Source organism: Alligator mississippiensis, chromosome 2, assembly GCF_030867095.1.
Source record: "Alligator mississippiensis isolate rAllMis1 chromosome 2, rAllMis1, whole genome shotgun sequence".
Taxonomy (NCBI): domain Eukaryota; kingdom Metazoa; phylum Chordata; order Crocodylia; family Alligatoridae; genus Alligator; species Alligator mississippiensis.
The window spans coordinates 14,520,183-14,542,949 of NC_081825.1; the positions used below are offsets into that span (position 1 = coordinate 14,520,183).

The 22,767-nt window shown below is 43.8% G+C and overlaps 1 protein-coding gene across 4 annotated transcripts in view; it reads left to right on the forward strand.

The window, feature by feature from the left end:
- Window positions 1-249: 249 nt before the first annotated feature.
- The window catches only part of LOC102574531 (charged multivesicular body protein 3), a 52,127-nt gene continuing 29,609 nt past the window's right edge, over window positions 250-22,767 (forward strand). The window contains exons 1-4 of one of the 4 annotated variants that reach the window (XM_059721456.1): window positions 250-599; window positions 1,507-1,647; window positions 7,730-7,869; window positions 21,851-21,966. In XM_059721456.1, the coding sequence (XP_059577439.1) occupies window positions 7,738-7,869; window positions 21,851-21,966 (248 nt within the window). In that variant the 5' untranslated portion in view covers window positions 250-599; window positions 1,507-1,647; window positions 7,730-7,737. Of the gene's footprint in view, window positions 600-1,506; window positions 1,648-5,050; window positions 5,403-7,729; window positions 7,870-21,850; window positions 21,967-22,767 lie in introns of those variants that run through there. The other 3 variants (XM_006271494.4, XM_019478365.2, XM_006271497.4) reach the window with 3 other exon arrangements.

Sequence of the window (22,767 nt, forward strand, 5' to 3'; positions counted from 1 at the left end):
AGCAGGTGAGCGCAGGAAAGTTGGGCTTTGTGAAAGTTTCAGAAAGATCAGGAATTATTTACTGCACCTGGTCTGGTGGCACTTGTATTGATTTGTGACAATATGCAGCTTGTAGAACAGAGTATCCTTTTAAGTGGAATTTCAGCATTTGACATTTTGAGAGGCTAGTTTAATACTTTAAAATCTTCATTGTTTATGATAGTCTGTTACAGGCTTGACATTGCTGAACAGTAGAAAAAACTAAGTTCCTTTTCCCCCTTTATCTATTAACTTTAACTGAAAAGGCTAAGTCCAGAATATGGAAAACAATGAGGGTAGAGAGAAAGTAAGCAGAGTTGGGTGGATCTGGGCAGGAAGAGGGTTGGATGAGGAAAACTAACACTATAGCATGGCGGAAGGAAGGTAGAACCCAGTCTCCATCTGCTGATCTCTCAGCCTTTCCCAGGCTTATCTGCTGTTACTGCTTCAGTTCCCCTAGCGGAGTTGCTGAAAGGCCTTGTCACACCTTACACTGTAAGCCGCACAAATGTTGATCAGTGTTAGTGCTGGCTCAAGTTTGGTCACGCGTTCAGGCCAGCACAGACCTGGAGGACTGAAAGGTAAGAATCCAACCCCCCCATTCCAGGCTTTGCCTCTGCCTGCTGGGGCTCTCTGAGTTCTCCCCTGCCCCTAGAGCTCCCTCCCACCCCTTGGGTTCTCCCCTGTCCCCTTTTTCCCCCCCAGGGTTTCCCCCTATCCTCTTCTTCACTTGTGGCTGCCCCTGCTGCCTGTCCTGGGAAGCAGGCATGGAAGGGTTTGCCTGTCTGGCTGGCAGCTGCTGGTCATCTCTGGGCTGAGCCCACCCAGAGAGCAGCAGTGGAGAGGGCAGCAGCTGGGCAGGCAGGTTAATCCTGACCTCCCTGCTCTCCAAGAGACAGAACGGGCAGCCACAAGTAAGAGGGGAGCAGGGATCTGGGGTGTTGGGGAGGAGGGACAGTGGGCCTGATCCAGGTCAGCGAGGAGGTGTAGCTAGAGTGGCTACACCTTAGTGTAACACAAGCTGGATAACACAGATCAGCCATAATCCTGCCCTGGAGCAGCATAACTTTGAGATTCATAACAAGTGCTAGAAACTAGTTTCAGGAGTTAAGTGCTCCAGGAGCCACCCAAAAGTACCATGTAACAAGGCCCCAAGTGCCTAGTGGAAATGAAGCAGCAATGCTATCTTTCTGGAGGGAGGGACTGGGACCCCTACCCCAGATCCCTGGTTCACAGCTCTGGTCTCATCAACCTCATTTCCCATGCATTAATCATCTTCTCTCTCCAGATCTTTTTTCTTTTTATCTTTAGCCCTGAAAGCTTTTATCTTTGGCCCTGAAAACTTCTCCTGTACCATTCCTACATGCACTGGCTTCGCCCTATGGCCCAGCCTGCTTCTCTGCATTCAGAGAAAATCTGAAGTTATGTTCATCACCTTGCGGTTAGCATTGTCTCATCCCATGGTTTCTTATTTTGTTTTTTGGCCAGAATATCTGCATGTGAGGACTTACAAGTGGCCAGACAGTGGAATGACAAGCTTAAAGATACTGTTTTAATCAAAAATCACTCCCAGCTGACTCTGGTAGATTTGGGGAATTTATGAGCCTATTGACCATCCAGTACTGACAGGTAATATACTGTTCTGCTTTACATAGTCTATCAACATTAGGAAAATAGCATGCTGGTGGCACCATCCCTCCTCAGCTGGTGGTGGAAAGAGTGTCAGTGTGAATGCAGACATTTAATGATTCCTGTGTATCTTCCTGTCCAGGAGAGTTGGACCCAGTCCTTTGAAGGGCACAGCCTAAAAAGACAGAGGAGAGACAAGATACAATAAAGTGATTAGTGGTGAGGGCTCCACAGCTTGTTGTTAAAGACACTTAGCACATCTGGTAAACACCAGATTCCTCCCCAAACATTTAACTCTCATCTTCTTCCCACTAAGCCCTCCCCATGTATCTGAGCTGCTCACTTGAAAGAAATGAGTAGAAAGGAGTTAGTCAGCTGGCTTCTTGGATGTATAGCAAATGAAAGGGGGCCTTCAAGTGGGATTTCAAGGGTCACAGCTTTGTGCTCTGTCTTTAGCACTATTGCGGAGAGCCTGCAATGGATCTGCTATCAGGCAGGATTGAGCATGCGTTTTGCTAACATTTATGTCATTTGGTCTATCCATGCTGGTGCCAGTTTTCAGCACCCTTTGAGGTAGGAGAATGGTCCTGTTGGCAATTCATAGATGCTAGGGTCGGAAAGGACCTCAACAGATCATCGAGTTTGACCCCCTGCCTAGGCAGGAAAGAGTGCCTGGGTCAGATGAAACCTAAATTCTCCTGGGTCCAATTCTCCTGGTCTTCAAGTTAAACTAAGCACCCAAAACTAGACTATATTCCATTACGCAATAATTTTGAAGCAGAAATCAAATAACAAGGTAGCTGAACAATTTAAAAGAAGTTGGCAATAAGGCTCTAAACCATCTTAGGATTCTCTCCTGCTCCCATTGAGATCAACACACAAACTTCCCTGTACTTTAAAAACCAACTGAGCTTCTAAAACATTGCTTCTTCCTCTTCCAAAGAAAAAGAATACACTTGTATGCTATATTGAACTCTTGTACTGTACTTTAAATGCATGAGTACTCCCTTAAGATGACTGAAATCATAGAAATGTTTTTATCACCATGTCCTGCAAAAGATAATAGTCTAGGATGGGGGCAGCAACCTACAGCCCATGGGCCACATCCAGCCTGTGGAGCCAGATGGCCACAAGTCTCTCTCATTGTTTACTTGGACCCTTAGTCCAAGTAAACAATGGCCATTTCTTTCATTGCCATGAAAGAGGCCCAGAAATTATACCTCATATTATCAGTGTGATAAAGTTTCGTAGAGTGTGACAGGGTAGGAAGAAATATAACAGCGTTTCAACCCCGTCCTCCTGTGAGCTCGCTTCAGAGCCTCAACTGATCCACGAGTACATTCAGTTCAAACCGGGCTTCCCATATGTGGCTCAGTCGTTTCCCGAGCTATCTAATGAAATCAATGTGTCCTTAACTGACCAGCGTGATCAGAGGGGGGATGTGGTGTTGACTTTTTCAAACTTTTACTATCCTTTGTACAAAGAGATGCAGAATAAAGGGTGATATGTAAGGAGCAAAATGTATAGGCACCAAAGGCTCAACCTGTGACTGACCAACACTGAACAGTATTAATTTCACTCTTCATTAACAATCTATTCACTGAATACACTGAGGATAAAGTAGGACAGGTCGGAAATGAGAGAACAGTGACCAGCACATTCTCAGTGAAGGCGCCCTGGCCTTCTGGTATGAATTGTTTCATACCAGAAACTGCATGGAGCTTGTGTCCTACGAAAACTAGGACACATTGTTAGGCTTATTTTTCTGCAGGCTCCAATAACATTATTTAAGAAATCTTAGTCTGGGAGGAAGGATAAGGAGAGAGCAGAAGAACGAGAGCTTGACTTCTTTCCAAAGGATGCTGGTGCATTTTTTAAAATTGCATCACTCATACTAATGTTTCTACGTACGCTTAATGGACTTTAGATTGTGTATTGCTGGCTTGTGTAGAGAGACGTGTAATGGAGCAGTCATCCTAAGAATTCAGTTTTAGGCTCCAATCCTACAAATATGCAAGTGTTTAAGCATCCTGCTAAAACTTTAGCTTAAAATAGAAATAAATTCAGAATCTCTGCAAATCATGCTGTTTGCTTACCTGGTGCTTTACTCGGGCAAGTAAAAGGCAAGGCACAGTTTAATTGGTTATTCAGTTTCCTTCCAGGTTTTCATGCAGAGCACACAGCTGCAGGGTTTGAGTTTCACCCAGTGCAGGTAGATATCTGTATGACTATTATTTCATATTACACATACTTGAGTAGCATCAAACAGCTCCTCTGCGGACTGGAGTCCTACTGTGCAAAGCATGTAAAAATCCAGATTAGAGACAACCCCTGCCCTGAATAATCAGAATCCAAATAAACTGTTTCCATGTAATATTTTTAAACTCTCGTGTCATAGCTATCGGTGTTTAGGTTTTGTAAAGCTTTTCTTTTTGTGCACTTCAAGCTGGGAACTCAACAGGCTGAGTAACTGCTCTAACTGGATGGATTTTGTATCTCACCCATCATTATAGGATCTAGTGATAATGTCCAGACCGAGCAAAAGAAACCAGCTGAATGAAGGTGTAATTTGGGGACAAAGAGGGTGTTCTGTCTTGCTAGATACGAAAGGCTATTTTCACGTCGCAGGACCTAGTGGAGTTCACAGCCCCATCTCACCCCAGGTAGCATCGTACCGGGGAAGTTAGAGATAAGAATAGGATTAGGACAGGCCAGCTAGGACGCTACCTAAACCAGTCAGTAGGAAATGCTGACTAAAGGGACGTGCGTTAGGGAGGGATCCAGGTTGCAGCCGTATTGGTCTAAAGGAAAAAGCAATCAGGACTTGTGGTAGACGCGTTATCTTTTACCCAGGAGAACTTTTCCAGTCTTTTCTCCAATGCCCCATGAAGGGTGTTTGTCCCGGAAACCTTGCAATTAAAGATTTTTTTTTTTTTGCAAAAATCTAGCTGGTCTAATAAAAGAGATCAGCTCTACCACCAGTCCTGATTGCTTTGGGGAGGTGAGCACCTTCCCCTGGCCTGAACCCACTCAGGATCCTCTTAGGCTGAGACTTGTAAACTGCTATAAGTGATGGGAAACCGGTTCAAAAATGGACCGCAACAGTTCAGTGAGCATCAACTGCTTTCAAAATGGCTGAAACTAGTTTAAGATCCACTTGGAGGTGGGAGTAATCAGGGACCACTAGTGCCGGCCAGCGCTTCCCGCACTGCACAGTGGCAGTGCTGAGCGATGGGGGTGCGCTGCGGGGACTGAACGGGCCACGCGCTCCCCGCACGTCTGTCAACACCCCCCCCCCGGCGCGCGCGGCGCTGGGGCGCGCGGGGCGTTTCTGGCGGGAAGGAGCGGGCGCAGCGCGGGGGGCGGGGCCAGGCCGGGGGGCGGGGCCACGCGCTGCCCACGTCACTTGTTATGTCTCGGGCGGCGGGTCCGGGCCGCGCTGGGGGAGGAGCGCGCGGCGGTGGCGGCCGCCGGAGCGCGAGCAATCCGGGTCCGGGCGCTGACAGGTCCGGGGCCCCGCGCCGCGACCATGTGGCTGCGGCTGTTCTTCCTGCTGCTGTACTTCCTGGTGCTGTTCGTGCTGGCCCGCGTCTTCGAGGCCGTGGTGTGGTACGAGACTGGCTTCCTGGCCACGCAGCTCGTGGACCCGGTGACCCTGAGCTTCAAGAAGCTTAAGACGATCCTGGAGGGCCGCGGGCTGGGCTATTCGGGGCTGCCCGACAAGAAGGATGTGCGGGAGCTGGTGGAGAAGTCAGGTGAGGGCCCTGGCACCCCCCCCGGGACGGGGACGTCTTCCTCGGGCGGGTTCACCCTCCTTATTCCTCCCCCGGGTCTCACGATGCGCGCGCACCGTAAACTTAACGTTTTAAGCGTCGAAATCGGGGCTGCGTGAGTTCGGCCGGCGGGGTGGTTATGCTTTCCCCGCTGTAAGTGTCCGGACACCGGCGGGGCCGGGTCTGCGGCGAGTCGTAAGGCGACGTCCGAGCGGCGCGTGAATCCGTCACGCGTTCCCTCGGCGGTCCGAAGCGGTTGAGGCCGGCGCGGAAACAGTCATACGGCGACGTGGCACGTGTGTGCATGTGTACGCAGCGTGTCGAGAGTAGAGGCCTTCTCCGTTCGTTAGGCTGGTCGCTAAGTATAAGATTTGGCTGCGGGGCAGGGGAGTGTTTCCGAAACGTTGGCCGGAGTCACGATGGGGCGGCTGAGCGAGAAGGGTTCGGTCTTGCTTGCGCGGCGGGATGGATGCTGGCGGTGGTGTTTTCACGGCGTATCTTTTCGCCCACCCTGCACTTCTCTCTGGACTCCTGGCACAAAAGGTCTGCAAGCGAAGAAGACAAGTGACATGTGAAGCATGAGGAGAAAGGATTATTGTTTATTATTTTTAAATGCCACTTTGCCCTGAACCGAGCAGCTGGCGAGATGCCGGGGCGCGGTGGTTTTACAGAGCGGTACAGGAAGCCTGACCCCGAACACCGGGTAGTTTAGAAGGAGACGTGGAGATGTTCGTGCGAGAGGCTGAGGAAAGAGCGAATGAGGCTGGCACCTTCGAGGGGAGAGGGCGACGTGAGGTGCAGACCAGTAAGGAGATGCTGCCTTGGAACTGGGAGCGTGACACTTGGAAGTTAACGGGGTGGCCTGGATGTTGAGCCAGAAGAGGAGTTCGGAGGTGGGACTGGTGTGGTCAGTCACAGACGGGAAAGATAATCTTAACATCTGCTTTTCAAATGGATTGTCAAGGGGATGTTCGTGTAGGAAAGGAGGAGATTACTGCAGTCAAAATGGGCAGGAAGTGTTGAGCAGAAAGACTTGAATGGATGTTCTGATTTACTTAGTATAAAGAAAAGACCCAATTTTCATATACTTCAACACTAACTCCTTTCCTATGAATAGCTGATACCAGCAGTAATTTGCTTTTTTACTATTTATACCCTTTGTTTACTATCTTTTTTACTTGGTTGGCCTGCATGAAGAAACCCCATTGGTCAGGTTCTCTTTTGCTTCCTGTCACTTTCACTCTTTGGCGCTCATTCACTTTCATGATGTTGTAATATTTGGGTGGCAAACACTGCAGGAAAATGTTTAACTCCAAACAAACTGTTCAATGACTTTTTTTTTTCCAAATGTCATGGCAACACTTCTATTATTAATAAGCTTTGTAACATTTTTACTTAAATGTTTTTGGCCTCCAAATTATGTGATGGTATGTCTTAATAGCTTCTAAAATATCAAGAGTTTCTACTTTGATACTACATTTCTTAAATTCTGTAATAAGTCTTCTTTGGGAAAACATTTTTGAAGGGCAAGTTTCATAGAATAAATGCTATGACATTGTTAGCAATATGGTTTGCAGTCAGACACAATATGTGGAAAGGAAATGAGAGCAAAAGAAACAAGAAATAATTTTACATAAGTTGCCGAAGGAACTCAATTTGTGTTGTTCAGTTTGGAGTGCTTAGGAAATATTTACTGCTTTGTATATAAAAATCAATTTTTATAGTAGAATATTTTTACCTTAGAGTAGCTGTGTGAAATGGCTTTGGATTATTCCATTGTAAGCAAAATTCTAATTTTACAAAAATTGAATGTTATTGATTGGAATTCTTAAACCAGTGTAGATGGACAGGTTTAACAATTTTTGTTTTGAGTGATCTTTTGTAGACTGTAAAACTAAATTTCCTGTGTAGTAAAGGCTAAATCATTGAAAGCAAAATATGTCTTCCATTTTAGTTCTCTGAATTTCAGAAAATATAAGCAGGGATTTATAAAGCGGAGAACACATTCAATTGCTTTTCAATTGGTCCAGTTATATATAGTGAGTATGTCTAACCCAAAGAAGACTACATTTCTTCCCAGGTTGATTGACGACTAAAATGCACATATTTTTAAGTATAACTACATGTAAAATAATTTAGAATAAATTTGAAATTGGTTTTTAAGATGAAATGGTTGAGTTCAGTTTTATAAGATATAATTAACATTTTCACTAACTGACAAGAAAATGGTATTGACACCAGAATATTTTTGATTAACATGAGTTTTACCAGCTGCAGTTTAATTGGTTTTTTTCCCATCCATTCTTCAGGAGACCTCATGGAAGGAGAGCTTTATTCTGCTCTTAAGGAAGAAGAGGCCTCTGAATCCGTTTCAAGTACGAACTTCAGTGGTGAAATGCACTTCTATGAGCTTGTGGAAGACACAAAAGATGGTATCTGGCTGGTACAGGTACGGAAAATGTTTCCATTTTTTTTTTTTTTATCATGGCAGAAACGTGCTTCAGAGGAAAAGCTATTTTTAGAGACCAGTTCACCTGATAGCAGAAGTTAGAGTCTAAGAGTGTGAAGAGACTGTTTCTAATTTAGTGTGATAGGGGAAAATAGCCCAGGAAAATGCACCATGGTAATGGGCACTAGAGGGCTAACCTGGACAACTGCAGACAGGATAGGAAGCGACAAAGTTCCTTCGATCATTAAAATAAAAACCCTTTCTTTCTGTTTCTCTTGGTAAACTGGATACTGTAACATATGATCAGGAAATAATACTCCAGTAAATATTTGTTAGGCGTATGGACTGCCCTGGCACATTGTCAGGTGTTGGAAGGATTTCCTGTTGGATGTAAAGCCTTATATAACACCCCCAACAGGCATAATTAATATCCCAGCTCTTGCTGAGTTCCCCCTGCTGAATCAAGCTGCTGTGTTCAGGTTCCAAGCACTGGGCCCATGTGCTTTTCATGTTCCTTGTTCTGGGCAGGTTCCAACGCCAGCTTTCTCTCTTGGGTTTCATTGGCGCACTTTCTGCACAGTCTCTTTGCACGTTATAGAGATGAGATCTGGGGTCTATTTGGCTTAAACCACCAGGACCAAATGGCATACTCCAGAATTTAAGGAGACTTATGAACTTGGCATACTTCAGAGCTCCCTTTCCTAAAGCTCTCCTCCTGCAGATGCTGACTTAGTACTGCTCCATGGACATGTGCCAGTTGAAGCATGTAACATGGGGATTTTGCACAAGAGGGTCTAAAATTAATTACTTTTGACTTTAGACAGATCAAAAGATGTGCAGAGCCAAATAAAACTATAAAACACCTATCTTCCAGTAGGTGATCCATGGTTTAGCTGCCAGCCTGGACAGAATGGTTTCCTGGTCTGGCTGTCTTCTCTGTCCAGGGTATTTCTAATAGGAGACTATCAAGATTTATTGACCCTCCTTGTTAGCCCTGCATTATGTCTCCTTGGAATTTCCTTCAAAATGCAAACAGAAGGACAGTGAAGAATGCAGACTAGTCTTATAATCAAAATAGAGTTGATAATGATAAAAAAAAATCTATAAAAATTTGTGATCTCAAATGAACACTCATAAATTGTACATTCACAGATTCTCCACAGAGAGACAGCATTTGGAAATTAATTACTTAACCCTGACTAGCCAGGAAACACGCTCATGCTACTGCATACCGAAAAGCCCACTCAGGAACAGTTTAAGAGAATAATGTAGTTGATCATTGTCAATTTGCATTCTGAATTAAATTGCGACATTATTGAACAGACTACTTAATACGTTTAAAAATGTAGCTTGCTTCTTGCTATGGCTGATCAAACAGTAGCATGTGTTAGAAACCTATCATTCAAATGATGCTACTGTTTTTTGACTATTTGCCTGGCTATAGAGTTGATCACAATAACTGCAAAAATTGCTCAATAGATTGTTTGAATTGCAGTGGAATTGACTGAATAATTTATTAACTGAATACTATGTGCCCAGTGTTACAAAATAAAAGCAAGAGAAAGAGAGAGTATTTCAGTTTCATTCTTGGCTTCGCCCTTGATTCATTGATGCATCACTTCCAGAATTATTGTTTCTTCTTATCCTCATCCCCCCTGGGGTCCTCCTTATTTTCTACCCAGCAAGGTGTTCTCTACTTTCCTGGAAGTATTTTCTCAAGTTTCTTCTTTCTTATCCTATTTGTTCCTCCAAAATTTCTTCATACCATGCTTCTCTCTTCTCATAACTTACCTGATTGATTTCTCCTGCCATCTTCCTTCAACTGGCCACTCCCAGCCATAAATACACAAGGCTTGGAAATGTTAGCAAACAATTAATTAGCTAGAGCACTAAACCTAGACACAGACGATAATAAAGCTAGGGAATTCCCTGCCTATGCAAGGGAGAAACTCGCTTCTTTTTCCTTGCCATATCACCACCACCACTTACTGGGGCAGTCTGATAATGGCGGGTGAACTCAGTCGGTTTTGTAGGCATGACTGAGGAGCTTGTGAAGGAAAATACAGTCTTATCTCTACAGGTTTTTTTCCTCAATGAGTCTTTCCTGTGCGTGAATTATAGGATGGGAGAAAGTGCAAAGGGGTTAGTTAGATTCTGCCTGAAGCTTTTGGGTGGCAGTGGCTGGTTAATTTGATTGAAAATTCTACCTTGTGCGAATCAAAGAAAAAGGGGAATATATCCATTATTGTCTTGTACATTCACCCTGTAGGCGGATTTGCTATATTGTGTAGTGTCTGCAAATAAACATATGAAGAAGCTGATCAAAGTCAATACACACAGAAATGCCAGGTGCTTTATGGCTAGGCTCTTTGTTTAAGAGTTTATCGAAAAACAGAGCATCCAAGTTGTCTAGTAATCTGTGCATCCAGATAAGTAATCAGTGCCACTCTATGCAAAAAGTGCCCATTGCTACTGTAAGAAACTTTCTTGGGGGTCTCAGGCAGCATTCCTACCTTGTGCCTCTGCTTCTCACTTGCTACCTACTTTGATGGCATTTTGCCTTTGGCAAATGAGAGGGTCAAGGGGTTATGCATAGAGCTGAGGCCAGTGCTCTTTCCCTTATTGAGTGCTGCATGACATTCCTGCTTTCCCAGACTCTCTGCTACAGGTTTCTAGAACTTCCTTACCTCCAGTGATATACAAATAATTCCAGTATACATATGCTACACCATGACTGCTTACAGGCATAAAAAGCCAAAACAAAACACCACTTTACTTTAAGCTCCATGTGCCCTGGCACTGAGGCCAGCGCATGCCCAGAAGAGGCAGAGCGTTAGTTGGATCCAGCTCGCCCAACATCTGTATAGATCAGGCATTTCAGCGGGGCTTTTATGGCACTTCTATCTAAAGTTGATTCAATCAGCTATTAAATAGAAGTGCCACAAAGCCCTGCTGAAGCGCCCAATCTATACAGATGCTGTGGAGCCGGGTCAAACTAATGCACTGCTGCTTCTGGTAAAGCGGTGGGGGGAGGGGGGTTCCCCCATGTCTGTCAGTGCCCTATGTGGCTTCCAAAAATACAGTAAGGAATTTATATATTAGATTCTTCTTTAAATTACGTTGAATGTCAAACGTGTATAAAAGCAAATCATTCTGGTTAGTAGCAGTAAGATCTGGGCCTAACTACTGTTGTGCCATAAATAGTCAGATGGGCAATGCCATATCAAGTCTTTGACAGTGGCTACCGCTGAATTCGTCTGAGGAAGTTAAGAAATTTGCAGTATACCTGTACAGCACGATAATATGGAAATATCGCCATGGCTTCAGCACGTGATTAGTTCATTCCCTGGTAACAAAAGGACCATCGTTTTCATCCTGTGCAGTGCATTGTTGAACCATTTTATTCCTGTAACATGTTGACATTTCTTCTTATTCTAAGTTGAAGGCATGGCAGGGTGCCACCTTAAAGACTAACTTGTTCAGAGAGGCATAAGCTTTCATAGGCAACAGCTTATTTCATCAGATGTCATGAAGGAACTTGCGGAGAGGTGGGTTATTAAATAGAAAGGAGTAAAGTAATTTAATACAAACAAGGAAAGAGAAAGGAAAGGATGGAGGCTGGGGAGACTGCCAAGAGAGGCAAAGGAGGCTCGAAGAGGTCAAAAGGGAAAAGCAAAGCAGTTAACCAATTGAGGAATGTAAGGGTTATAAAAGCTATCCAGGTATGGAGAAAGAATCCAGAGTCTTTGCTGAGACCATACTGGACACAGTTCAACCTGTGGATGATTTCTTGTTCCATCATTTTGCATTCAAGTTAATTTTTGAAGTTACGGTATTTTGACTTTTGACCTGTCCTTTGAAGTGAACTGAATTGGCAAATTCTCACTCACATACTACCTCACCATTTAATTTAAAGGGTTAGAAACTAAACTCTGTTGCTGAAATCAAACAACTTTATCTACTGTAAGGCCTCTATCTGTACCAACTAATGCTGGAAACCTGTCTGATCTGATCTGCTAAAGAGGATATAATTTGGTTGCCACCTAGCTGGAGGATCATTTGTGAATTCCTATGGGCTGTGGGGATTGGCGTCACTGGTCTGGTAGGTGGCATTCTTCCAGCTGAGTAAGAACCGTAACAGTGTCCCAGTGCATCGTGTCAATAGACGCTGCATTGGAAGTGCTGCCTTGTGCCTAAGACACCATACTGAGTTTGACTGTTCAGTTATTGAAGATCAGCTGCCCTCTTCATAAATAGTATGTACACTAGCATGTGATGTCCTGGCCAAATTAAAATTAGAGAAATTAAGTCCTAGGGTTCCCTTGGCAGTTGCAGCTGAACTCAGTTTTTCCACATCTTTTATATGATACACACCCACGGTATGCACTGGATCAGAGGAACATTTTCAATTTGAATATTTTCAGTTCTAGGTATGTAAATATTTCATGTACTCGCCTATCCCTTCATTTTCCCTAGCGTTTTGTGGTGATGTTACTATTGTGCTCCCTGTTTTTTTTCTGTTTGTTGCTGTTTAAAAGCCTAACAATAAAATGAACAGTGGAACTGACTAGACACAAGAGGTGTCAAAACCAGTAAGGGCAATTCAGCACAGGTAATTTTTATTTAATGTTATAATAATCTCAGAACCTAATGTTACCAGTAACATATATCATCTAAAAGTCTTACTTTTCTATTTAGTGTCTCTTTTTAAACAGAGATGCTATTTCAGTAAAGATGATTAGATGGCAATACTCTGCACTGATCTACAAAATGCTTTACCTTCAATCTTCTAACGACTCAGGTCTCTGTTCATCCTTGATTTAAGTATTGTTTTAATTCAACATGCAGTACAATTTACCCTGTTTGTGATGCACTGAAAGGATTACTTACCATTAAAAATTGTTCAGGTAAATCCTGTTCTAATACCTGTAATAAATATCAACATACACCTAAGTCCCTTTCCTGCATCTTATTGTAATCTTTTTTTGTGCATCAAATGCACAGTAAATTTCTTTATCCTATATCTTTTAACTGCAGGAGTAAACAAAGAAAATGATAAAATAATATCAAGCTGACAAAGGTACTACAGTTAAATTAAAAAGCTGCTCCATCTTCAGGTGTCAACATTTGATCACTATTCTCAAGCCTTGCAGTGTTTGAAGATCTTCTGCTGTGAGCTAGCTTTGAAATTTAACGAGGCCAGATTTTGTTATAATGACCTGCAAAAACCCCCCACTTAAAATAGCTTGAAGGAGACCTGGCTTAAACCCAACAGAAGACATGAAACTTGCAAGTCGAGCTACCATCCTATTGTGCTTGGTAACGGAACAGGGTGTGATCTTTCTGTATTACAGAAGCTGCTCTGGAAAGTAGTAGTGTTTAGTTTTCTCAGATATCTTGACTTCTATCAAACCCTTCACCCACGATAGTTTTTGTGGGCTATTTCATGGAAGTCTTTTTAAAATATCTTTAAGATAAGGTAGTTGGCAAAGCAAGTGACAACTACATCAATAACATAATTTTAGAGAAGCTGTCACAATGTGTAAGCAACTGTTTGAGATGCCTTTGTGTTGGAGGGAGAGAGAGGTGGAAAACTCTTGTTAACATTGTCTGCTTTTCTAGGCATTTATTCACAGATGTTTGGGTCAGAAGGGACCACAGCAGAATGTTGAGTCCAACCCCCTGCCATGGGCAGAAAAGAGTGCTGGGGTCAGACAACCCCAGCCAGATGCCTATCCATCCTTCTCTTAAAAACCCCCCCAAGGTAGGGGAGAGCACCACCTCCCTTGGAAGCCCATTTCAGATTTTGGCAACCCTTACGGCAGGGGTGGGCAAAATGCGGCCCGCGTGCCAGATTTGGCCCGCCAGGCCATTCTGTCCGGGCTGCGGGGCCCTTAAAAAATTTAGAAAATTAATATTTATCTGCCCTTAGCTGTCTATCATGAGGCCCTCGATGGTTTGCCAAAACTCAGTAAGCAGCCCTCCGCCCAAAATAATTGCCCGCCCCTGCCTTACGGTAAAGAAGTTCTTCCTGATGTCTAACCTAAATCTGCTTTCCACCAGTTTGTGGCCATTGTTCCTGATTATTTTAAGGGGTGCCCTGGTCAACAGAGCATCTCCTATTCCTTGCTATCACCCCGCGCCCCCCCCCCCCCCCATGAATTCATAGGTGCCCACAAGATCACCTTCTCTTGCAGAGGCTGAAGAGATCCAGGGTCCTCAATCTCTCCTCGTAGGGCTTTGCCTAACTATTCGAATGACCCTCCTCTGAACCCTCTTGAGGTTGTCCACATACCACTTGAAGTGTGGTGCCCAAAATGACGCAGTACTCCAACTGCGGCCTGACCAGTGCTGCATAAAGGGGGTGCCTTGCTCATCTGCGTGGTATCTGCTCTTAAAAGTCTTGTGTTCCTTTAGTCCTGTAGCCATAACTAACTTAATAGAAGGATTTTGATTCATACCTTTGAGTGTCTTCAGTTGGCCTCATTTGAGAGTTTTCAGTCTAACCCAATGTCAGTGGAGGTGTTATAATGAAAAATCTATTATGCAACTACCTGTCAAAATCAACAAGATTTTGAGGTTATGGGCACTTGAACACATGACACCATTACCATGTACACGTGACACACATGTCACTTTGCATGGCTTAATGGCATCACACTGTACGTGTGCAGGAGTTTTGGGGGTTTTAAATGAGTTTGCATTGTTGCATACTACATCCTGATGTAGTTTAGTTTGCAATGATGTGATGCAGCTATTAGTCAGCTTGCCCTCCGGCTGCGAGAGAGGTGGTGGGTAAGCTCTGGAGAAAAAAAGGATCAGACCCCTTGCTGCTTCTGTCTTCAGCAGACACCTGCTGAAGGCAGAAGCAGCAAGGGACCGGATCCTTTTCTTCTTTTTTTTCAGCAGAGCCTGCCTGCCTCTACCACAGCCAGGGGGCAAGCTGCTACCAGGCTGAGCACCCTCTTAGCTGTGGAGGGCCCTGGTGCTTCCTTCTTCATCAGTGTTACCTGCCCGGGACTGCCCAAGCAGGCTGCTGGTGGGCTGGGTGCTGTCCCAGCTCAGGGTTGGGGAAGAGTTGGATCAGGTCGGGTGCTACCTCTGAGCTGGGGCAGCACCCAGTCTGCTAACAGCCCACCTGCCTGGCCCCAGGGGGTGCCGCCACTGGAGGGAAGGACTGGGGGCCCCTGCAGCTCAGGGGCTGCTTGGCCTGCTGGCAACTTGCCCCCCAGCCATAGGCAGGCTCCAGTGAACAAAAAAGATAGGGCCCCTTACCATAACAGTGATGGAAACCCCTAAATTGAAATGGGTTTCAGTTAAAAACCCACCATTTCAATTTAGGGGGCATAGAATGCAACCCTAAGTACTAAACCCCCATCACGTGTACAAGCGCCCTGTGTTACCATACTGTATGTTTCAACATCAATTGTATCTTACTTTTAAGTACTACCTTTAGACTAGACTTTTCTCTTTTTTTAAAACCATTTAATCAAGAATTCTAAACAGAAAGTATGGAAGCAATTAAGGTCCCAACACTTGCTTTAATTATGTTCTCTTCTTTCACAATTATCGGTTCACTAACCTAGTTTTTTGGTTTTTTTGTAAGTACTTTCAAGGTATTTATTACCTTAGTGTCAGTGCATTTTTTTTTCCATGCATTTGTTTCCACATTTCTCCCAACTTCAGTTGTGAAGTACTGGGACATGGAGGAAAAGTGGGCTGTGCCCAACATTTCATAGAAAGCATGGGGCAGAGCAAGGAACCAAATCCACTGTCTCTTGAGTTCCAAGTCAGTTCCCGACACAGTGGACTATTCTGTACCTCCGAGTCACCCTGTTTCTGTCACCAGTTCCTGTGTGCAAATAATGTCTTCTCTGTTGCATATGCTGATTACAGAGATTTTGACTCTGTAACCTCAGCTAAACCAGCTGCCCTGTATTTGGTGTAGATCACGCACAGAATCTGTAGTATGATACAGGATGTTGATTAGGTCTGTGTTTCTTTACCATGGATCCATTACTGTTACTGCATGAGAGGACCCAATGGGTTGCAAAAACTCTGCTGCACTAACTGCTACTGATGGTATTCTGCAGATTGCTAACAGGCAACAATAAATATCGTTAGGGCACTTACATTTTTTGCCGTGATCAGTAATGCAAACATTTATAAGATTAGCTTCAAGATCAGTCCATTTAGAAATTCTTTCAGTAACTTCCCACCAGTTTCATATTTCCTCTTTTCAGCACATACCATTCTTTTCTGTCATAAATAATAATTTCCTATGTGATACTGCATCACATGCTTTACTAAAGTTCAGAAAAATCTGCCCCATTTCCTTTGTCTAGAAAACAACGCCATGTTGCATCTTACTCCAGTTTGCATTCTGAATCCAATCCAGATTCTTGATTATTCTTTTCTTCAAAACTTGTTCTAAAGCCTTGCATATCTTACGGTCAGGTTAACTGGTCTATGTTTTGCCAGATTAGTTAGCCTTCCTGAAATATAGGAATTACATCAGTTTTACAGTCATAGGGTACAGCCTAAACACCATTTGCAAATCATTTCCAAATGATGGGATGAAGGTTATCCAATCTCTCTGATTTCAGCACATTAAGCTATTTGCATTTTGCTTCCTCAGAGCTCAGGTGTCGTCATTTTTTTGTCTCCATGCCCTCATGCCCATTAGTGATTCCTGCCCATATTCGGTATAATTTGTTCTGGTTTTCAATCAGAACAATCATTTTTACTAACTGAACCATTGGTAAGTTATCTTTAAACTCCACTACATCCTCACAGCACAGGGGCCCTACGTTGGTTCCTCAGAGGCTGGTTCTTCTGCTCAGGATCCTACCAGCTGCTAAGTTTAGGGGGAGTCAGGAAGGAATTTACCCTCTAGATCAGATTGGCTTGGTCTTTGTAGGGGGGGGGGGGTGTTTTTCTCTGCCCCTTGAAGCATGGTCCTGTTTCTTAACCTCTTCTGAGCATATATTAACCAACTACCTCCCTTGACTGTGCCATGTTGTAATGTGTTCTTGATGTTTGTGATTTTGTGCCTTCTGGTTGGTGGGAAGGTTTGAAATGGCAGTTTCTTGAGCAAATGATTGCCTGCAAATATAGGGAACTGGACTCAGTTGCTTAGGAGGCCCCTTCCAGGTCTGTGTTCCACTCCGTCTTTCCTTGTTTTCTTTTTATTTACGTGGCTGAAAACCCTTTTTCAGTATGTTTTAATTTCCTCTGTAAGGATTAACTCAGCTGGACTTCTGGCAGTTCTCTCTTGATTTCTCCATTTCTTGACCTGGAAGACACTGCTTTCTTTGCAAATCTGTCCTTTTGTGCTGTTCTTTGGCAAGCACTCTTCTTATTTTTAATATCCTTCTTGCAGCGACTATTCATCCATTTGGTTTGGGAGCCCTGTCTTAAGTGTTTCCCCAGCATTCCTCATAGTATTACAACCTTTAACTTAATGAAAGCCTAGGCCTCCTCCACATTCAAATCCCTGAGCTTCTCAGTTCAGTTGACTGTAATTTGTCAAACTTTATCCTTTGAAAATTGAAGACTACAGTTAGGAGTTGCCTTTTGTTTCTTTTTCCATTTAATTTAGATTGAATCAACTTTTAGTGATTCAATTCAAGGTTATTTTCTAGGACTCCTTCTGTAAGTATGATAGTGCTTACCAAAGGGGTCCTAGTTTTGGTGCGCTGAACTCCTTAGGCATCAAGGGGAATTTGCTGTGCGAAGGAAGGCCTTTTGGTGTAAGAGTTTTAAAAACAAAGAAAGCAAAGCAAAAGATCCAAGAAGTGTTAGCAAGACTTCATTTTGTAAAGCCATGTTAAATTTTTCTTTAACACAGAAATATTGTTGAGACTCCATCATTCAGAAGGTTTATCTGAGTACAGGTTAGACCAATGCTTTTTTGGCATGGTTTAGGTAGAGATGATTCAGCATGGAGTAGGGGGTTGAATTAAATTAGCTTCTGATGTTACTTTCTGCACCCAGTCTTCTCTCATTTGTCATAGAACCTTAATCATTACTGAATTGTGTTGGTTTACAAACATGAATAAATAACCTTGTCCTTTAGATAAGGTCATTTTATAACTGAGTGCCATTATTTTTAAGTGAAAAGTTAAGCCAGTGCAACAGTCAGATGACACTGAAACCTATGACTGTCCTGAGCTGGGGTCTTATTTTTTTGACAGTCTTAGTGAGTAACTGTTTAGTGCAATATGGAGTGGGAGAAGAGTCAAGTAGTGTTAATACACATTTATGTAATGTTAAAATACATTTCTATACTCTGACAGTGGAGTTTTCTTATGTGGTGGAAGAGTGTTTACGGCCGTTCCATCCTTAATTATATTCCAGCTGTGCTATTGTTTGTTCTTGGTATCTGTACGGTTACTTGGTAAACATGAATGGGGTTCAGTTGTATGACTTTGCTGAGGTGTTAGTTTAATATAAGGCCTGAAATCTAACAAATTGGATTTGCCAGTTTGACAGGTGCTAATAGCTGGCACAGGGATGGAGTTTACTTAGGATACCCCTCTTTAAGTTCAGAAACAAGTAGCTGACTAATTGTAATGCTAGGTTCTTCTCAGGTCAACTCCTACCTTGAATGGTATTTCTAAGGTCAAGAAGTTAGTGCCTTTAACCAATCAGCAGCTTATTAATTTACCAGAAATCATCTGATTTATAGACTTGTAGTAAACACATACCTAGGATCATTGGTGATGCGTAGGGGTTGCACGCGGGTGCACGATCGCTGCTGGCTGCCACTGGTCGGTGCTCACCACCGTCCTCCCCCGCCGCCAACGGCGCTGTGGCTGCCTGTGGGAGCTCCCCGCTTGCTGCCACCATGATTCTGCCGCCGACAGTGCTGCTGCTCTCGCCTGCGGGAGCTTGCCATGCCCCCCCAGCCTCCAGGGGCACGCGGCATTCATGCCTACGATCTTGCAAGTGACTGTTCTCTGGCATAACTGTTAGGCTAGGGACAGACATTCAAAAAGCCTGAGCTTGAACTGATTCAATCTTTGAATTGATTCAGTCTAACCTGCCTAGGTTGAACCGGTTTGCAACCACATAGACATTTTCTCTGGACTGAAGAAATGCAGGCACATGCCTGCAGTGGCTCAGGTTAGAAGCCCGGAGGGCACTAGAGCAGTCCAAATGTCCCTTTTCCAGTGCTGAGCTGAGGAAAGGGTGGCTAGGCCCCTGTAAGACGCTCTGATTAGGGAAAGGTGTAAACCCCCATCCTGCCTGCATCGTCCCAGGCTTTTCCCTGCTCACTGCTCAAGGGGCGGGAGTGTTGCCAGACCCCAGCCTGGACTCTGAGGCAAAGGGGGTGTGTGCAGTGCATGCATCTGTTGGTAATGAGGTTTCAGTCTCCCTCCCTGTTTCTTCATACTGTCTGCAAACCTGACAGGTGAGGGAGCCAGCAGGGGGCTGATAAGCAGCATTTATCAACCTATCAACAAAACAAAAGCCTCTCTCATTAGTTCAAGCTCTTCTTAAACAGCTTTTTCCAAGGAAGGAGCAGAGGAACATTACTAGCTGACCTGTTGATTTAGCTCCATAAAGCCCTAAGCAGACACTGTTCTGTTTGCCTGTCCCAATGAAATGGGAGACACAAACACAGACACCTCTCAGCAGTAGTTAGCATACCACATGCCTAATGTCCATGGGGCTGGGGTTTGTGCTGTGGGAGATGGGGGGGAGGGAAAGGGGGAGTCCTGCTTGAGCAGCAAGGTGGGGGGAGGGTGCAGGAGGAAGCCAGGCAGACGCTGCTGTGCGGAGCTCCAGCTAGGGAGCAAAGGGGCAGGGCCAGCCCTGTTCTCTGGAGCAGACAGCACAGCACAGGGCTGCAAAGCATGTGGGATGCTGGGAGACTCTGGTTTAAGTTAAACCAGGAAGGGGTCTGGGACAGACATTGCATAAACCAGTTTGACCCAGATCAGTTAAGTCTGATACTACATTCAACCAGGTTTATCTTAAACCAGTTTCAGCCATTTTGAATCTGGTTTTTGTGCACTGAACATCTGTTCTGTTACAGGTTTAAACCAGTTTCTAGTCACTTAAACCGGTGTATGTGTAATGTCTGTCCCTAGCCCTGGAGCGTGTTTATGACAAAGGACCCATTTATGTACAACCCTCCCTTACCTTTTAAGTCCTCTTTACTAATGTCTAAGGTAGGGGTGGGCAAAATGCAGCCCACCAGGCCATTCTATCCGGCCCATGGGGCCCCTAAAATATTTAGAAAATTAATATTTATCTGCCCTGGGCTGCCTGTGATGTGGCCCTCGATGGCTTGCCAAAACTCAGTAAGTGGCCCTCCGCCCAAAATAATTGCCCGCCCCTGGTCTAAGGCCTCTTTAAGAGAAGGCTGGATAGGCATCTGGCTGGGGTCACCTGACTCCAGCACTCTTTCCTGCCCAGGGCAGGGGGTCAAACTTGCCTATCTACTGGGGTCCCTTCTGACCCTAGCATCTAAGTTTCTCTAATTTTATCATTTCTAGTAACTCTTCAGGAGTAAGAATGCAAATGTTTCCAGGTGCCTTTCTGGTGTTTGCTTGTTGAAGTGGTTATTAAAGGGGCAAGTTTAAATCACTAGTGATATTTTAAGGGTTTGTTGTTTTTTATCTCATAGGAGAAGGAAGTTCCAGTAACTCAGCAAGCTGTTCCAAAATATTTTAAATTTGCAACTGATCCACCACACGTGTGTTCCTGATTCACTCCCATCTTCTATAGGGGAGCTGGGTGTTAATATTCTTGGCAGCAGTCTTTGTAGCTATGCCAGGATGAAGAGAGAGATTTCACCCATATGTATGTTGTGAGAGATTCTTGGCTACATGTTTCAGTCAAGTTCTATTTAGACAATCATAGCTTCTATTTGTGAGGGATTGTACAACCTCTTAGTTTATCTGGAGTTCCTTGTATAAAATGTCTTACAATTTTAATCTTTCTTGCTACTTTTAGTTTCTAAATGTTCCCTCGATTGGGGTACACAGAAATGGATAACTTTTTCTAGGGGCCAGCTGCTTATTATAGACAATGAAACCTCCGCCATGGACACCTGACAAATGACAGTTTGAAAGTGAAGTCCGGCAAATGCTTTAAAGTGGCAACGAGTCTGCTTGTAGAAGCATGTAAGGCATTTCTAAAATAAGCAGAATGGTGAAACTGCTACAGCTCATTGCTTGACGCATGATTGGTCGGGTCATTCAAAATTACCTGTCAGCAACAGACAAGCATTTTTCTCCTTGTAGACTGTTTGTATATACAATTCAGATGGCAAATGTTTAATACTTTGTACTTGCAGCCCTTTCATCTAAGTTGATCTGACCTCCAAATAAAACATCACTATGAATTATAATTCTCACATGGCAGAGGGGAAGCTGAGGCAGGGACTGATTTACCTAATATCATGGAACGAGTCACTAGCAGTTGAGAGCCATGTTTGTGGCAGTATCTACAGAACATTGTGTCCTTTGCAAGCTGTTGCAAATGGTCATCTTTATGGCTAATCTGGAGAAGAATAATTTAAACTGACCTGGGTCAATTTATTTGGGGAGGCTTTACTTTTTTATGGGGAAGAGGTAAAGTATGATGAACATCGGTGTAGTAAAAAACAACCTTTTTTTTGTACCTTGATTGCATTTTATGGACTTTTTCCCCCCCTAAACCTTCTGTAAAGCATTAGGAGTTTGGTACTTTAGCAACTAATTATTAATAAGCATGTTCTTGATGTGCATTTTTCTTGGCAGTAACCGTAATATTCTTATTATCAATATTACAGCTTCACTTGTCAAATCTAATTTTGCAGCTAGGGATAGACAAAATATTACAACAATACTCTTTATTTTCTCGGGGTGGGGGAACGCAACATTGAGGATAAAAAGGGATCTGTTTGGACACAAGTAAACGTCAGTTCTAGAAGAACAGATGATTTCTGTTTCTGACACTAAAGGTTCTTTCTTCTTTTTAACAATAGGTCATAGCAAATGACAGAAGCCCTCTGGTGGGTAAAGTCCATTGGGAAAAAATGGTGAAGAAAGTGTCAAGGTTTGGCATACGTACGGGCACTTTTAACTGCTCCAGTGATCCCAGGTATATTCTTTAAAGGATTATTTAAGTCCCTAGGATGTCTTAGCACAGTGGTATTCTTGCTGTAAAGCCTTCTGCTGTAAAGTTAGCCATTATAAAGGCTACTGTTTATCTCCATTAAAGTCTGTCCTGGGGTCCCCGTTTTTCACTGGCCCATTTGCAACAGTACTGAGCAAATAACGTGCTGCAGGTAACATCTTATTTTGCTCTCCCTGTCAACCTTGGTTTTAACTTCTTGATTTCCTGTGACTCTGAGCAATATCTGTGGACTTTGTGGGCAACATGGAGCGCAGGACCTGTGGATTACATCCACCGTTAATCACAGTGCATCCATTCCCTTAGCATCCCTACTCTGCCATTGTGGGAGAAAGGAAGAGGATACTGGGGTAGCTGGACCTGTAATCTGATCCAGTATGGGATTTCTAATGTTCTTACAGGTGGAAGAATACTAGTCTGTTAAAAAAGAAAAATCCATTCCATTATGTATGGACATCCATCACCCATAAAAGCATGGCTTCTCAAAGTATCAGAGAAGCATATGTTTAGGCCATGGTAGAATATAATACAGCAATGGAAAGAGACAGCTAAGTGAATATGTTCACTTTTCAGTCATTTCTAAAGTTAATGAAAATTGCACTTGCTTTCATCAAGGTTGATTTATACCTGTTTGAGAAATGTACTGGTCACGAGAATCTTTGGTTTGGTCTGAAAAGGTGGAACGTATGGCTGCAGCATTTTAACTTACTCTGATCCTCGCGAGTAGTATACTGCTGTGAGAGTGCATGCAGGATGTTGTTTCCTCCC